The sequence below is a fragment of the Hydractinia symbiolongicarpus genome, chromosome 9 (genome assembly GCF_029227915.1).
Source record: "Hydractinia symbiolongicarpus strain clone_291-10 chromosome 9, HSymV2.1, whole genome shotgun sequence".
NCBI classification, from domain to species: Eukaryota; Metazoa; Cnidaria; class Hydrozoa; order Anthoathecata; family Hydractiniidae; genus Hydractinia; species Hydractinia symbiolongicarpus.
This window is the reverse complement of record NC_079883.1, coordinates 25,869,271-25,886,338: the sequence shown is the minus strand read 5'-3', so window position 1 is coordinate 25,886,338 and position 17,068 is coordinate 25,869,271. Positions and strand designations below refer to the sequence as shown.

The 17,068-nt window shown below is 34.5% G+C and overlaps 2 protein-coding genes across 2 annotated transcripts; both read left to right on the top strand.

The window, feature by feature from the left end:
• Positions 1-1,369: 1,369 nt before the first annotated feature.
• LOC130656711 (hatching enzyme 1.2-like) lies at positions 1,370-4,297 on the top strand. Its single transcript, XM_057459622.1, has 7 exons — positions 1,370-1,517; positions 1,655-1,795; positions 1,926-2,043; positions 2,257-2,378; positions 3,034-3,108; positions 3,432-3,695; positions 4,116-4,297. The coding sequence occupies exons 1-7, from the start codon at positions 1,442-1,444 to the stop codon at positions 4,229-4,231; spliced, it is 912 nt and encodes a 303-aa protein (XP_057315605.1). The 5' UTR covers positions 1,370-1,441; the 3' UTR covers positions 4,232-4,297.
• Positions 4,298-11,066: 6,769 nt separating this feature from the next.
• On the top strand, positions 11,067-16,538 carry LOC130657872 (low choriolytic enzyme-like). Its single transcript, XM_057460864.1, has 9 exons — positions 11,067-11,114; positions 11,274-11,529; positions 11,826-11,966; positions 14,562-14,679; positions 14,764-14,885; positions 15,171-15,245; positions 15,454-15,705; positions 16,043-16,156; positions 16,398-16,538. The coding sequence occupies exons 1-9, from the start codon at positions 11,067-11,069 to the stop codon at positions 16,505-16,507; spliced, it is 1,236 nt and encodes a 411-aa protein (XP_057316847.1). The 3' UTR covers positions 16,508-16,538.
• Positions 16,539-17,068: the final 530 nt, after the last annotated feature.

Here is a 17,068-nt window from a genome sequence, read left to right as displayed (position 1 = left end):
ATGGCGGCAATAAATTTTTGCTTGCATCAGCACATTTTCTGTGACGTCATCAGAAGCTTGAAAATTGTTAAAAATGCCACTATCTGCTTAAAATATAATTACTTTTGTTCTAGAGCGGATTTTTGCATTCTGTTTGAAGTTTCTGAAAGCTAAATAAAATATTTTAAAGATATCTTCCGGTTTTTACATGGATCGGATAAAAAATTGCCAAAAATTGCCCGAAAATTCGTTTTTTTTTCCGATTTTCAGGTAAAATCCAAAATGATTCTTCTTGATGAAACAAAGTTGTGTTGCAAGTTTCAAGTTCTAAGGATATTCCTAACAGTAGTTATTATATTTCCCCATTATAAGGATTTTATAGAGATTTTAGGGGTAGTTTCGAGTAATGGCCAATATCAAGGCCTCTGAAAGGTATGGGACCTAAAAATTTAGCATGCAGGTGTCTAATAGATAAATGTTGAAACTCAGTAAGTATCATAGCCATATAAGAAAGTAATCAGGAGTTATTAAAAAAAGCCCGTCAGGTGGGGCGGAATCCGCCCCCCCCCCCGGACCGAATAGGGTTAAAATATGAAAAAAAGGTGAGGACGAGGTTGTCAATGTTTGTCTCCTTTTTAATCAGCCTTAATATTTATCTTAAATTTGTGTCTCAATTTTTAAAACAATTAAAATGGCGGCGCAAACAACGCGAAAATATACATTTGAAAATTAATGTTTGACATGCAAATAAATTGAACAGCTTTTTCGTTTTCTACATTTATTTTCTAAAAAAACAAACTTTGCGTTAATTTAATCGATTTTTTACCATCCCATACTATAACCAATATGAAGTTTTTATTGCATATCGATAAGGTAAATTTGCACATTAAAAACCATAATAATTTAATTGCTTTTTTCACTTGTCTCTCAAAAGCCGGGTGTCTGTGGAAATTTCTTTGTTTTTTCTAATCTCTACCAAGATGAAAAAAAAATCAATAATCGACTCGGCATTTTAATAGATGGAAATATACCAAGTTAAATATCTATATTCTTGTAATGTTTTGTGTTCTTAGTAGGTCCTCCTACTTATGAAAACTTCGAATTTTCTTCTTACTTCACATTCTTTACTGTTGCGCCATGTTATGAATTGCGCAGAAAATCTAGCAAAGTTACATGCCCTTGTGACATCATGGATGGCCTAGTAAACCTGCCCCTCCCCCTCAAAAAAAACCAAAAAAAAAAAAAATTAAAATTTGGATTTAGAATTCTTACAAGAATTACCACAAAATTTTTTTGATTTTTTTCCGCCTAACCCCTCCCCCCCTCCCCCGTCCCTTATTTTTTTCTTCTTTTGTTTGTTTTAAATTTGTTTGTGAATTTTGTTATAAATATCCGTACATTTTTGGAAGATCTCACAATCTTCAGAGGCACATATTGTGAGGTGTGTTTTCAATCTTCGAAAATGGCAAAACTTTTTCTCATCTTCACCTGCATTACTATGCTCAATTTTGCTGCATCATGGGTGCGCGAAATGGAAAGTAAGTCGAATTTTTTGTAACCAATAACTCCATTCATTGGTTTTCTTGTGATGTTCTATCTCAGGGAGCTCTAAATAGTAGAATAGTTTATAAATACATACCTCGTTAAACGTCCTATTTATTTATCTAAACTTTAGACAAAGGACTTTACCAAGGTGATATGGTTTTGAGACCTGACCAAAAGGAAGCATTAGAAAAGGCCAAAAACACTTTTGGATCAGTCATTGGATTCCGATGGCCAAACGGTGTAGTGCCGTACGTCATTACCAGCTCTATCGGTAAGCTTCATTGGTCATTTTATTTCATCGGCGCGGATGGAAGAAACTACTTTCGACTCGCCGTGTCGAATATATAGACCTTCGGAAATGAGTTTGCTTTATTTTTTTTCTTTTGCTTTTTTTTATATAGGCAACGATGGTTACAACGCAGTTCAACAGGCTATAGCTGACTACCATAAACACACTTGCTTAAAATTTGAAAGAAGGACTAATCAACGCGAGTATATCAAGTTTGTAGATGGTGGAGGGTATGTTGTTTATGTTTAATATTCTGCGCTGAGAGAGAAAACAGAGCTGCCGTTTAGTCATCCGTTTTCTTACTTCCAGAAAGTCTTTTAGCCTTCAAGATAACCAGAAATTTAAAAAAAATGTTCAGTTCACTATCGGAAACAATATACCCTTTTCAGGAAAAAAGTTTCTTTGTTAAATTAAATTGTTTTTAACCCACCCTTCTTTTTCAGTTGCTCTTCTCCTGTCGGCTTTAACAATCCTCGATACACCAGCAATGGTGTTAATCTGATCACCCTGGGTGTAGGCTGTCGCAGCAAAGACACAGCCATGCATGAAATGGGTCATTCTATCGGTAAGCAGCTTAAGCTGGAAAAAGTATTATTGAGTATAAGTGAGGCAACGTAATCCTTAGAAAATTAGAAACGCACTTAGAAATGTTTGCAAATTACTATATCGTTTACAAATTTTACTTGAATCATCGAAGCAAGATGTATTATAGATGAAGAAGTATCTTTTTTATTGCACAGATTAGTCACGTGCCATGCTTACATATAAAATCCTTCTTTCCATTGGTCGATTGTCTGCAATCGTGTCGAGTCTGGCCTCTAAAAAATGTCTGTCGGGTGTCTTTTACATTATCCAGTCCCGTGTGTATCAGACGAAAACTGATAATGTAAATTCTGCTTTAAAGAAGATCATTTTGTGAATAATTTTTCAGAATGCTCACACAAGAACTTAATTTGCTCGACAATATAGCTGTTCCTTTAGCTATTCTCCAATACGTGGGAATTCGTTCTAATAAAGCACTGTATACTCTTGAGTAGACGCCCCCTTAACATTTCTTTTGAATTAGCAATACCTTATAAGCAGTGTCACTCTCACAGACTGAGCGCCCCTAATGAAATACCGCCACTCTCAATCACTCCTACGATAAGAATTTGCGGTGAGCAGCAAGGTTTACTATGCACAGACATTTTTTTAAAAAAAACAACGCCTTTCTTTTTTAGGTTTATATCACGAGCAAAGTCGACCGGACCGTGACGGCTATGTTACCATCTTGAAACACAACGTGTACAACCAAAGTAATTGCTTGCTGTTTGTTTTACAGATTTTGGATATCTTTATTACATTCTCTTTTCATCTTCCAACAGTCTTGTGAAATTCAGTGTATTGGGTGTTTTAAAATTTAAGGCATAAAATAAATAGACCTAATAGTTATGAAAAAAATACTAAAATTGTCTCGCTTACCTAAACGACTTCTACTGTCTACGTGTGTTTTCTCCCTTGACTTTTTTGTTAGGTCGTTATTTACAGCAAACTCTTAAGCGCAATCTATGGCAAAGAAAATTTTCGTTATTAATTTGAGCATAGTTATTTTGATAGAGATTTGTGATATATATTTTAGGGATGGTATTCAACTTCAACAAAGTCAATAACATCAATTCTCTTAACACCCCGTACGATTATTACTCCATGATGCATTATGATCAAACTGCATTTGGATGTGACGATAACTGGCGCAATTGCAAAGTAACTATCAGGACAAAAGATCCAAATATGCAAACTGTGATTGGTCGAAGCAATGGATTCAGTAAAGGAGATATCAAGCAAATCAATTTGATGTACAATTGTAAGGGAACTGGAACAGGGGGAACTGGAACGGGAGGAGGTAATGTTTGTTATTGTTTCCATTGAATTTATTCCTCTTCTTCTTCTTTTTCTTCGATTGAATTGTTAAACGCATTTTTTGAATCCTTTTCTTAATCTTTCTTCCTCTTCTTTTTACACCTGTATATCTTCATCTTCTTTAAATTGTATTTTATGTAACTCAAAATTTTATTATTTTAAGAAGATGTGTAATCTAAGAATTATAAATAGAAAGTGAATCAATTTACGACTTTGCGATGTAAATAAAATAGTATAGGGAAAGTTTACCAGAAGAGAATTAAATACGTATGTGAGATATTTATGTTGCGTGTGCGTTCATAATAAAAACAGATTTGTTCAAACAAGTTACGGTAAAACATCCCTGTTACTTGGATATAAACATTGAACTATAACTTGTACCGACGCTTTTTTTATTTTACAGGTACCACTTGTACCGACAGCGATTCAAAATGTCCATACTGGCAAAGCATTGGTGAATGTTATAAAAATCCAAACTGGATGTTGAGGAATTGTCGAAAGAGTTGCAGACAATGTTAATGTAACACTTTTGCTCATGTTATAATCTTCGAAATAAAACATGCTAACGCAATCTAAAAGATACAACATGTTTATTTTTGTACTTACCTTTTTTTCCCGCCAAAAAATCGTTCTGAACCCACCCACCCCGGATCTTTTGAAACTTACATTGCAGTAAAGGATATAGCTCATTATACAAGCTGTTCAAAGCCGATCCGAGCAAATTTACCGTATTTTTATACAAGCTGTGTAGTTCGTGCAAACAACCACTGTTTGCACAAACTGCACGAACAACACGAGCAGCACTAGATTAATCACGGCCATGCATTGTGTTGTGTTGGTTCGACTAAGGATGTGCTATAATAAAGATCTTTGTAGAAAATTGTATTCTCAAACTTTAGCCTTATTATTTACGAAAATTCTACCACCAGAAGTTTCCTAGAAGATCCATTTTCAGCGATTTTAAATCACTTTCCAACTACTTTACATGTATCCAACGCGTTTCAGTCCATACATGGGCGCTTCTTAGCGCAAGATTCTATGCGCATAAATACTATATCAAATTAAGCCACAAGTAAAAGTACACTCTACAGTGTCCCCTGAAAAATGAACTGGTCACCTTAAGTTTAAAATGAAGGCTTAAGACTTATGAGCTTTTAAAATCAATCTTGCGGAGTCTCACCTCTACAGTTGCTTCGAAAACCGTCGAATTCAGAAGAATAAAATATAAATGCCTTTTTCTCGGTTCACTTTCTGATGCTTTTTTAAATATATAAAAGTCTTTCAAAACTTGTGGGCATTATTAGGATGTGAAATAAGTTCAGCTGAGTCTCCTGACTTTGAGTTATGTTGGATGAAAATTCTTTTTTTGCCCTCTTTTCATACCATATATTACCTGCGATATACCAGAAAACTACTTTGCTTATATTAACATAAAAAGAACCGGCGACAGAAAGTTTGATTCCGCACGCGTTTTTTAGATTTTTTGGCAGTCCATACAACGCAAAATCTACATTCTGCATACCAACGCGTAACCATGGCAACAAACAAAAGATATGTAAACCAAATTAAAAGTACCTCTGTGTAGTAACATGTATTATTAATTGTTAAAAAGTTTTTTTTATGTAAAAAAATTAAGGTGTGTTTCCACCCAATGGCCACACATCCACTATGGTTTAAGACTACATGTTGGGGGGAAGCTTTAATTTAAGTAACGTTTCACGTCTTATTTTGTTTAATGGCCTAAAAAAAGAGAAATTTTTTGAAGGGAATGCGTACAGCTTTTTGTGTTTTGAAGTCTTTAACGCTTAATAAATTTGGGCCAATATTTGAAATGAGTAAATTTTTATTATAAGGGAAGGCAAAAAAAATTTTTTAGCTTTTCCCAATCTATCACAACATAAGTAGGGTAGTTCCCAATGATGAAAACAGGTTTAAATCTCTCTTAATAGATGTCAGAACATCTCATTGGATTGACTTCACAGGCAATAGATTGTTTTAAAAATGGACCTGAGAAACAGTTTTTTCCATTCTCAATAGGAAAGAGGGAATAAAAATTACATCTTCGTATTTTTACCCTCAGTTTGCAATAATTTTGATCTCTTTGCTTTATTTGTTTCTTATTGTTTTTTTGAGTCATAATTTCAACATGTGCAGCAGTATTGGGACTACATAATATGACATTAACGCAATTATATTGAAACAGTTTCAATTGCGCCGGATGACCAGCAGGAGTAGCTAATTCCCACCGTCATAGGTGTGTTAGTCGTTGGTATAATTGATGGCAATTGTCACGAGTCAAACGGGATTTGATAGTTTGTACCATAAGTTGAGTTTCAATGACCAGCTACGAAGTGATAGATGGTATTAAGTGATAGCAATATAGAAAAAGTCGTGTAGCAGAACTAGAAGAATGCGTTTGTGATGACATTTGAATGATATTTGGAGTCATTAATAATTCAATTATTTCTTAACAGTTTTGTTATATTTTTTGTTAAAAACGTTACTGCAGCGATGCATTTATCCCTTTTGACGAAGAGTTTATATATGAAAATGTTGTCTTTCATTTCAATATGTAAATCTAGAATTGCAGCTTCGGTTCAATGATGTTCAACTTTTAGGTGAAGTTATGTAGGGTAAATAGCGTGGTGATATACTAGGAAATCTTCTCCGTTATTTATTGCACACAGATCATCAACAAATAGTCCAGCCTCAGAAATTAATTTTTCCACAAATTGTTTTTCATCAAAGTACAAGAACAGGTTTTGTCATTGGATACCAATATCTTTTTTGAGACGAGATTGATGATGGTTTCACAGAAACATTTGGATGTCAAAAATGAAACATGGTGTTTTAGACCCTGTTTGGAATAAAAATAGTTGTAACGGCTTAGCGCCAGCATGGTCTATTATCTCCTATCATTTTCGGCACCTTCGAGGGCCGTCGCTAATTATTCTATAACGCAGACATCGCAGAAATCGCGACTAGCGCTTTTTCAACGTTGCTCACCCGCAAAACTGAAAACAATAAGGTTGGCCAAAGAAATTGAAAACTAAGAAAAAATAATGAACGTTTTCTCATCTGGTAGGGCCAAATTTTGAATGTAAAGGAGGAGGGATAACTTGCTGTGTACCTCTCTGTCAAAACAACTCAAAGAAGAATCCAGACTTATCTTTTTATGTCATTCCTAAAGACTCAGAGCTTCGAAAGAAATGGCTTTTTATGATCAGTAGAAAGGATTTTGTACCTTCTACATCGCATAGAGTTTGCTCTGTTCATTTCACTGGTGGAAAGAAGACATATATGAACAATGTTCCCACAATAGTCCCAAAAACTATCAAACCAACAGCTAGCAAACCAAGAAAAACTCTCAACAGTACAAACTGTAAATTGCAACTATTTTCTCCTGTGAGGGCTACGACAAATGACATTGCTGCAGAATTATCTGTGGAGGAAGAGTTAAAACAAGAGTTGGAAAAATTGAGAGCCGAAATTAGTTGTATGAGAATTCATGAAAAGGAACTTGATCAAACTATTGAAAAACAACAAGCCACTATAAGTGACATAGCATTTTCAATTGACCGGTTTAAACACAATGAAGCACACTTTAAGTTTTATACCGGATTCGAATCTTATAAATTATTCAAAGCAGTTTTAGAATATTTACAACCAGCTGCAAATAAACTAATATATTGGGGTTCAAATACTAACACTGAAAATACAAAAAATATAAACTCTACAAAACGAGGCCGATCACGATCATTGAGCGCAGAAGAAGAATTCTTTATGATACTGGTTCGAATTCGATGTGGACTTTTGTTAGAAGATATGGCTGTTCGATTTAATATGTCGACAAGTCACATAAGCAGAATATTGATTACATGGACAGATTTTTTACATTCACAATTCCGTATGCTTCCAATATGGGCTTCAAAAGAAACAGTACAAAATAGACTGAGTACATGTGGATTTTTCTATGTCTCGAACTTGTTCGGCATTGACATGAATGAAATTGTTTACAAATGACTTTTGCTCATCTGATAACTCTGCTATTTCTGGTTCAAAGTCAAGAGCCTGCAAAAATAAATTAACTGTCGGACGTAATTCAACTGTTTCACTGTTTGTCTGTTCAAAATTAAATTCTTTTATAGATGTGTCATAAAATGATGATGGTTTATAGTCATTTCCTTGTAATAAATATGCCATTGAAGTTCCTTGCCCTATTTCAAATAAGTCTGTCGCTAATTTTTTGACTTTTTCGGTTGAGGGCTCATGTGCAAACAGTGGTGTAGAACAAAATTTTCTATTTCCTGTGACCAACGGTCTTTTGCGACTTTCATTTGTGTCTTTCGTAAGGTCTGCTTTCTCGAATGCCATTGCAGAAAATTTTATTGGTGCAGAATTTGCACTTTCTCCAGGTACATGCCATTTTTGTAACAAATCTGTGCATGTCTTGTCATCAGGGACAATTTTTAAGTCCAACTGTTTGTATTCAACCAATTGAAATAGAACTGCTGCGACATGCTTACAGCATCCTCCTGCTCCAGCTTTACATAAACATTTCGCATACAAAATATCACCACTTCTTTGACACAGGTGGACATAAACAGAATATTTTTCTCTTTTCATGGAAGCAGCTACAAAACATTTCACAAGAAAAGTTAATTTTTCAGCCATAACATTACTTTTAACTCTCACTTTCTTCACGTAGCTCTCCTTGAATAGTTGGTATCCAAGAATTTTATGCTTTGTAGCACCCTTCGGCTTGCTATCACAGCTATTTCCAAGAACTAAATATTGGTGAATTTTCTCCTGGGTGATCGAAGGCATAGCTGCAAGATCAGTTGACCATTGACTTATATCTTCGTGTGTTCTTTCCTCCACTTCTTCGTCCCTCTCGGCATTTGTTAATTCTTTAAAAACAGGTCTTGGTACCACACAAGAGCTTTGAGAAAAGCTAGGCCCAAGATCTGTAGAGCTTAAAATTATATCTAAATCTGTATCCTTATTTATTACTTCCATTTCGACTTCTTTCACTCCTAAAACCTCACTAACTAACAATATTTAAATGTTTACATCAATAACACGGGTTTTGGATAAGGGAGATAATGATTTTCTTGAGGAGATTTGAAAATTATCACAAACAATAACGGCTTTTTGTTATTATCGCCACAATAAAAAGAATGCTGTTATTTATTTACAAACTCTCGCTTCTGGGAGGGAAAACTGTAGAATACAACTACCATAATGCATTGCGAATTAGCCGTATAGAGGGAACGGGGAATTGAAGGTTTATTACTCCCTATGTGGTACCAAAAAGAATTACAGCGGAATCTGTTTTAGCCGAGGCAATTTACCGTATCCTACGTGACCTAACGTTGGGAGTGGCCACTATAGAGGTGTCAGTTCAAAAACGTACTGTAAATTTGGACTATAGAGGTCTCCGCTACGTAAAGGCTTTTGTTATGAGAGTTCCTAAAAAAACAAGATTGGAGTGCACTGTTTAACAAAAATCATAGTTCGAAGACATTGCACTGCTTGACTTTTACTTGAATGTTTTTTCCTTATACAGTTCTGTCTAAAAAAATATTTACACTTGATTCACTAATTGGTAGTGTTGTTTACGTCTTGTCTGGATACTTTTCGATGCAATGCAGTTTCGCTGAGCAAACTTTAAAAACAATGATGCTATATTTTTGTCTCACATGTTGCAATAAAATGAGAAACCGAGACATACATGTAGAAAATATACACATTAACCACGGCTGGAAAAAACAGCTTGTTTGATATTTAAATTTCATAAATTTTATATTTGTGTCTCAATTTAATTGAAAGCTAGGTAAATTTCGTTATTCAGCTTTTGCAATGAATACACACAACCCAAAATAATTTGGAATGTGCAAAAGAAAAACAGGGTGTTTTTTATGAAGTTTTACAAAATATAATTTACAAAAGAACTGGAACTCCCTATTTTTTTATTGAATGTGTACGTCCTGTATTTTTTCAATCAAGTTTTGTTCCATTTTTTTTATATAACGTTTTGCCAATAGTGATTCTGCTCATTTATTGTCTCCCTAATACATCAACTCATCAACTTATATCCCATTGTAAGTTCCCCTTCTTTTGCCCTAATTATTTCTTTCTTAATTATTTCCTTACTAATTATTTTTGTCATAATTATTTCTGCCTTATTATTTCTTCTTTAATTATTTGTTCTTTAATTATTTCTTCTTTAATTATTTCTTTCTTAATTATTTCTTTCTTAATTATTTCCTTACTAATTATTTTTGTCATAATTATTTCTGCCTTATTATTTCTTCTTTAATTATTTGTTCTTTAATTATTTCTTCTTTAATTATTTCTTTCTTAATTATTTCTTTCTTAATTATTTCTTTCTTAATTATTTCTTCTTAAATTATTTCTTCTTTAATTATTTCTTTTTTGTCAACAAAACATAACTATTTCTATGCCTACAAACTTCCTTGTAATTCCTTGTAATTCCAAAATAAGTGTGCCGGACTGGTGCTTTCATATAGAAAAAAAATAGCCTTGCCCGGATCTCGATTGAAAATTTTAACGGCCTGCCTCACTTTGCATAGTTGTTGATTTTTATAAAAAAAGGTTAAGAGAGTGAAACTAAAACTCGGCGTCTTGGCGTGACAACACAGCTAAAACTTGATGTCTTGACGTGACCCCACAGCTTAAACTCGGGGTCTTGGCGTGACACCACAGCTAAAACTTGATGTCTTGGCGTGACACCACAGGTAAAACTTGATGTCTTGGCGTGACGCCACAGCAAAACACCATCGGTTTTGCAGTAATACTTTACTTTTTATCGAAAAACTTTCTGCCACTACGTACATCAAATCTGTTTTGGCGTGTGTCATTTTACTTTTAGTCCACCATCCATGACAACATGTACGCTATTTTAACACAATAGAAAAGCCAAACGAAATTAAAACTTTTATTCCCCTCTACTCCAGTGTAAACTGCTGAATACCCTCTTCATCTTCGGTAGCTCAAAGATATTTATCTACTTCTCCTTACCATGATATACATCAAATTCATTATAACTTGATTTTCCCTTGCATCTCCCCTTCTCCTACAATTAGATAAAAAGAAGTAAAATTTTAAATTATGGGTTTGTGTCAAGACATCCAGAACAGGTAGGCTCAAAAAAGGATAATGTCTATTCAAAATTAGTATTTTGATTGCCTACAGAATTCAGATAACTTCCAAAGCTCGGTTTATCTCGTTTTAATATTGTTCCACTTATACATAGCTACAAAAACTATGGTATGCATAGTAATTAATGAAAACTTTGAATTAAAAAATGGTATAATTCCGTTTTTATCGAATGTATTTTGTCCGAAATTTGTTGACAGTACATTGTGAAGGTTTGAGAGTAAACTGCTTAACACTGTTACTGTCACTCCAGCGATGACTTAAATTTTGGATTGACATGCTTGTTCAGTAATGACGAATGACTATTTTGATTATTGATTCAAGTTGTATTTCATACCAAGAACTCTAAACAAGAAATATTTTACATGTTCACTGGTAGAAAAATAAGTTAAGATCCAACAGTTTAAGTAAATTTCTACTTAGCAAAGGCTGTCCCCCCGTTTTCTATCTCGCCTTTTCTTCTTTCCGTGCAAATATTGCTACACGAGGAAGATATATAAACGTGTCTAACTTTATATCAACCATTATATTCAGTTGCACCTGCATTGGAAAAAACATGAAAGTGAAACTCTTTATTACTTTAGCATGTGCAGCCATGCTGCATGACTCGCATGCATGGGTTCGAGAAATGGAAAGTAAGTTGAAGCTTCAAGTATACTGCAGTATAGTATCGACTTCGTCTCCAGGACATTTTTGGCTTTTCTACGCCTTTGTCATGTTAATAAATAGTAAAGATCTTGGTAACAAAGTTGCAATAACACACTAGGTGTAATTGACAAGTTTAAGTATTGTTTTGAAATAAAGTTAAAACTGACTTATCGAGGTATATGCTTCAAAGGTAAGCTTAGCAGTAGCCACACGAAGTAGCTAGTTGCGAGAATAATAAAAAAAAATATGATAATCACGTTTTGTTTCATTTATGAATTTTTAGACCCAAATCTGTACCAAGGTGATATGGTTTTAAGGCCAGATCAAAAAGAAGTTCTCAAAAATGGAGGAAGTGCTTTTGCTTCTATAATCGGATACAGATGGCCAAATGGCGTGGTACCTTACGTTGTCACGAATGGAATTGGTGAGTATGGATATTTCTTTATAAATTGTTTAAAAAAAAATTATAAAATGATATCGAAAGCCTTCTTCCCTAGTTTCAAAATTGAAACGATCCTTTATCTTCTTGGTTGACATGGTTTCTATTGACTAGGGGGTAATGAAGCTTTCTATTTCGACGCTCAAAAGAAGGCTACAAAAAATACAAATGAAAGAAAATAAAACAAGAAGCCCTGGGGGCTCTAAGAATTTCCGCTCGCTACCAAAATATTTGATGACTTGCTAATTCGTTGTGTTATCGTGCCAAACAATCGAAGAGGTTTGGTGCATGAAGCTCTGAAGATAAAGCACACAAGTGACATTATATCTTACAACAAACACAAACAAAAAACGTGTCATAATAAACTCACATTTTAAAAGAAATTGCTAACAAATAATACAGCCCATCATTCATGGTTGAAAGTCTTGCGATTGAAACGTTTATGGTCTTAAACGGTATTTAGTTGACAAAAAATCAAAATTTTGATGTGACCATCATTTTCAGCATACTTTTTTTATTAACTGTGCCAATTTTTGTCGAAAATAAAGTAGTTTTAATTTTTGGACAAATTTTGGCTTAAAATGACATTTAGGTGCCAAAAAACAAAAATTTTGTATCACCATCATTTTCAGCATACTTTATTTGTTAACTGTGCCAAATTTTGTTGAAAATAAAGCAGTTTTAATTTTTGGACCAAATTTTGGCCTAAAATGACATTTGGGTGACAAAAATCAAAATTACAATGTCACCACTATGTTCAGCATACTTTTTTTGTTAACTGTGCCAAATTTTTTCGAAAACAAATACCAGTTTTGGCCTGAAACGTCGTTTAGATGACTTCCCAGTACTTAGGGAGCTTGGGTACGAAGTTTAAATCTGTGCAATTGACCATTTGGGACAGGGTTAGTCAGTTATACTAATAGTATCCTCCTCTCAGAGGAACGTGAAATCCCGGGGTCGATTTTTTCTCAAAAAATGCTCCGAAAGAAAAAAACGACGGTTTTAAAGAATTTCCTACGCCTTCGGGCCCGGAAATTCAATAAAAAAGAGAAGGCTGCGTAAATACAAATGAAATATTGAATACTACTTACTGAAATATAAATTGAAATCATCCAAGGTATCAGTACATCAAGTCCAATCCAAATAACAAAGACTACAACTTTTGTGAACATTATTCGTTTTTTTATTGTGCGTAAAAAAGCAACTAACAATAAGCAAAAAAGTTGCGAAATATATAGCGTTAATGCCCTAGGGACGAATAAAAAAAATGACTATGAGGGTAATATAAAAGCAAGATAATTCTAAAGGGAATTTTTGTGTAAAACACTAATACACGCACCTGACAGTTCGTGTTCAGCGGTCTATTTCAACAAAATATTGACCTGTGCAATATACCAAAAAATTTTCTGCTACGAAACTGACATTTTAAAAATTTTTGCCTATTTAATGCAACAAAAAGGCGCCAAAACAGCATCTTCTGGGCTAAATAAGTCGAATTAAAAAGCTTATTTGACCCAGAACAGATACGTGAGATAATTTTGTATACAAATATTTTCCTATAATAACCTCTGCCTATGGCTGATTTGAGTTTTTTCTTTGGTGCCACTGCATCAGTCGAACAGCGAAAAACGTGTTTTCTTTTCGAGCTGTGCGGTTTATTAATCAACTAAATCACGACAGCGCGCGTTCAGCCGACTACGCGCGTAATGCCTAACAAAGTCACTTCAGAGGGTACACCATTCAGCTTCCTTTCTCACTGCTTGTAGACAATCTTAATCAATGTTCGCGAGTGCAATATATCATCTTGAGAGACCGAAAGTTAATTCTAGAGATGGCATAGCAAATACGTCCATTAACTGAAAGGCTCCTGATAGTAGTAATAATAGGTTGCTATTAAGGTTGCTATGTAGTTACTTTGATTTTGATGGCGAATAAAGCAAGATTTCAGCATTTAAACAAGCATTCAAGGTTTTAACAATAATACTACTCACCCCTGCATTTTCAGGACAACAACACCCGAAAATAGGTAAAAAATTAAGGGCAGTTTTTTACATGCCGTAATTTCTCCCCTTTTTTTGAACGGCGAATTCGACGGCGAATTGTATCTGAGCATGCGCAGTTTTGTTTGTTATGATTTTGCATCGAAATATTCGCTTCGCTGAAAAGTAAAAACAGTTCCTACTTTTTCGGGGCTAAAGGTTTTGCTGCTAGTCTTAGGCCAATCAGAACGCCTCTAATCAATGTAAACAATGAATTTGGCGTCTAATTTATTTTGTCGTGAAAATTAAAAAGCGAATTCGCCATCGAATTCGCCGTCAAATTCGTCGTTCAATTCCCCTCGTGAAAAATCCCCCTTTACACGGTATTGTATATTAATGACAATTTTTGTGCGGAAAAAGGAAAATAAGATCGACTACATTCAGTTCTCACTCACCAGTTCTCTATAGAAATTGAACTGTTGCGTGTGAGGTGAACTTGGGAAGACAAAAACTACAAAGATGAAAGGATAAAAATACATGACCTGAGTAAATTAATATTACACCTTACTTCTGCTTTTTAATGGATAAATATTTTTTTCAGGCAACGATGGCAAGAAGGCTGTTGCAGATGCGATTGCAGACTACCACGAATTCACGTGCTTAAAATTCGTGAAAAGAACCAATCAACGAGAATACATTAAATTTGTTGGTCACGGAGGGTAATGTTTTTCTCTCCCTATTCTTCTTTTTCTTCTTCTTTTTCTTCTTCTTCTTCTTCTGACACTTCTGATCACTTTTGTCAGGTGTTCATCACCAGTGGGATATAACAATCCGGAGTTTACAAACAATGGTGTCAATGAGATCACACTCGGTATAGGTTGTCGCAGCAAAGGCACAACGATGCACGAAATTGGACATTCTATTGGTAATAAATTTCTTACGCTAACTTTGTTTTGCATCTATCAAACCATCTAACTCTTGTTGAACAACCCTATCGCAAATTGCTAAGTATTAATTTTAATCTAAAGTGAACCTCATTTGTTCATCCTCGTTCCCAGTGCTTACTTCTAAGTGCTTACTTCTTATGGCTAAATACCGGTCTTGATGTCAAAAAGGCAAAATCCCCTGGGGACGAGGTTGATCATTTGCAATTACTGTAACACAAGCACACAAGTTATTTTATTTTACACGAATGTATTTTCCGAATCAGGTTTGTATCACGAACAGAGTCGACCAGACAGAGACCAGCATGTTCACATTTTGACGCGTAATGTATACGACCAAAGTGAGTAGAGCTGATAAAAGTTTTGTTTTAAATGTTTTGATGATGACTCAAACAAGTTTTTTGCGCACTCTTTTAAACCTTTTTACCATCTGAGATAAAAAAAATCCTCCTTCTTATAGAAGTACAATCTATTCACTAGGATTCTTTAAAGAATCTTGGTAACGAGGTTGTTTTTACATTACTATAGCTTTAACCGCGTCTTTTTTAGATATGGTATTTAATTTCAACAAATTACCGCGAAACAAAATAGATAGTCTTGGTACCACTTACGACTACGCTTCGATGATGCATTACTCCCGACAGGCATTTGGTTGCGACAGATACGGCAGAAACTGTAAGGACACAATTCGAACGATTGATGGCAGCAAACAAAATGTGATTGGCAACAGGAATGGTTTCAGTGAAGGCGATATTGCTCAGATCAACAAAATGTATAACTGTAAAAAGACCAACGGAGGAGGTAGGTGTACGGAATGCTCTCCATCTCAAGGCGTTATCAAGGTCTTATACTGCATCCTATGCCTTTAGATTTTGAAACAGTAAATTCCCTCGCACATTACCTTTAAATGCAGAATTTGAACGTCAATCTTTTTTTATATTCATTTTTTCACATTTCTAACTTCAATAGCCAATTTTTAAGAAATTTCGAAGTCGCTCGCATTTAAATTTCCGACAAACGAGCATGTTTATCGCGAACGTGCAAGTGTTTGTAAACTCCTCTCATATTGTGCAAATGTCACATAAAGTCTTTTTATAACAGGGAAACTATGTACCAGCCATTTGCATGTCATTTTTAGGAGCCACTGTTTGCACAGATTCAAATGAGAATTGTGGATACTGGGCAGTCAATGGAGAGTGCACCATAAATCCGAATTACATGTTGATAAACTGCAAAAGAAGTTGTCGAGATGGTAGGGAAAACGTTCTGCTGTATAACACTGAGCTTTCTTAATTTTTCTGCGTCTAAAAACATTTGTACAGACGCATTTGTAAAATAACAAAGAACCGAGCGACCTTAATTTCTATACTAGGGTTATAAAATAAGCGAATCCGTAAATTGTGTTTATTTTTTAAATAACGAAAACTTGAAGAATAATAAAGATTATAAAAACTTCTCTGACTGCCATTAGTTATTATAAGACATTTTTTTAGTACTGGGTGATAAAGACAAAAATTGCGCATATTGGGCAGGCAAGGGAGAGTGTCAATCCAATCCGACCTATATGCTGGTGAACTGCAAGAAGAGTTGTAATGTTTGTTAAACAAGAAAAGAAAACAGCAAAATTATTATCATTTGTGCATATTTATTTGAGAGTGGTTCTTTCGCGACTTGGTCTGTGAATTTTCCAGCTCTATGCAAGGATTTTTACAAACTTTAAAATCCTACCAATGACTACAAATACATAGGGACTATTTGATGGATAACAAATCGCTTCCACGCAATGTTTTCTTTATGAGTGGTAAAAATATCAAGCGTACGACGTGTATACGTTTGAATACAAATAAAATTGGAAAGTATTTGGATTCGACATTCTCAAGAGAAGATAAAAAAATAAGAAAAACTAGCTTAAAATCTCAAACAAGAGATTCGAGGCTCTCAAAAATAAATAAATCCGAGCCCTCGGTTAAGTTGTTTTTTCTCAAAGTATCAGTATTGAATACAAAAACAGCCATAGCAAGCGGAGTTTGAGATCATAGCTCCGTCTTCAGGAAAACAGTCTGATATAGAAAAGGTTTAACCAAGCAGGTTAAACAGAATCCATTGGAAATACTTTAAGATAACATAAATAAGTTCTAGTTAGAAAAAAGTTCGATTTAGCCGG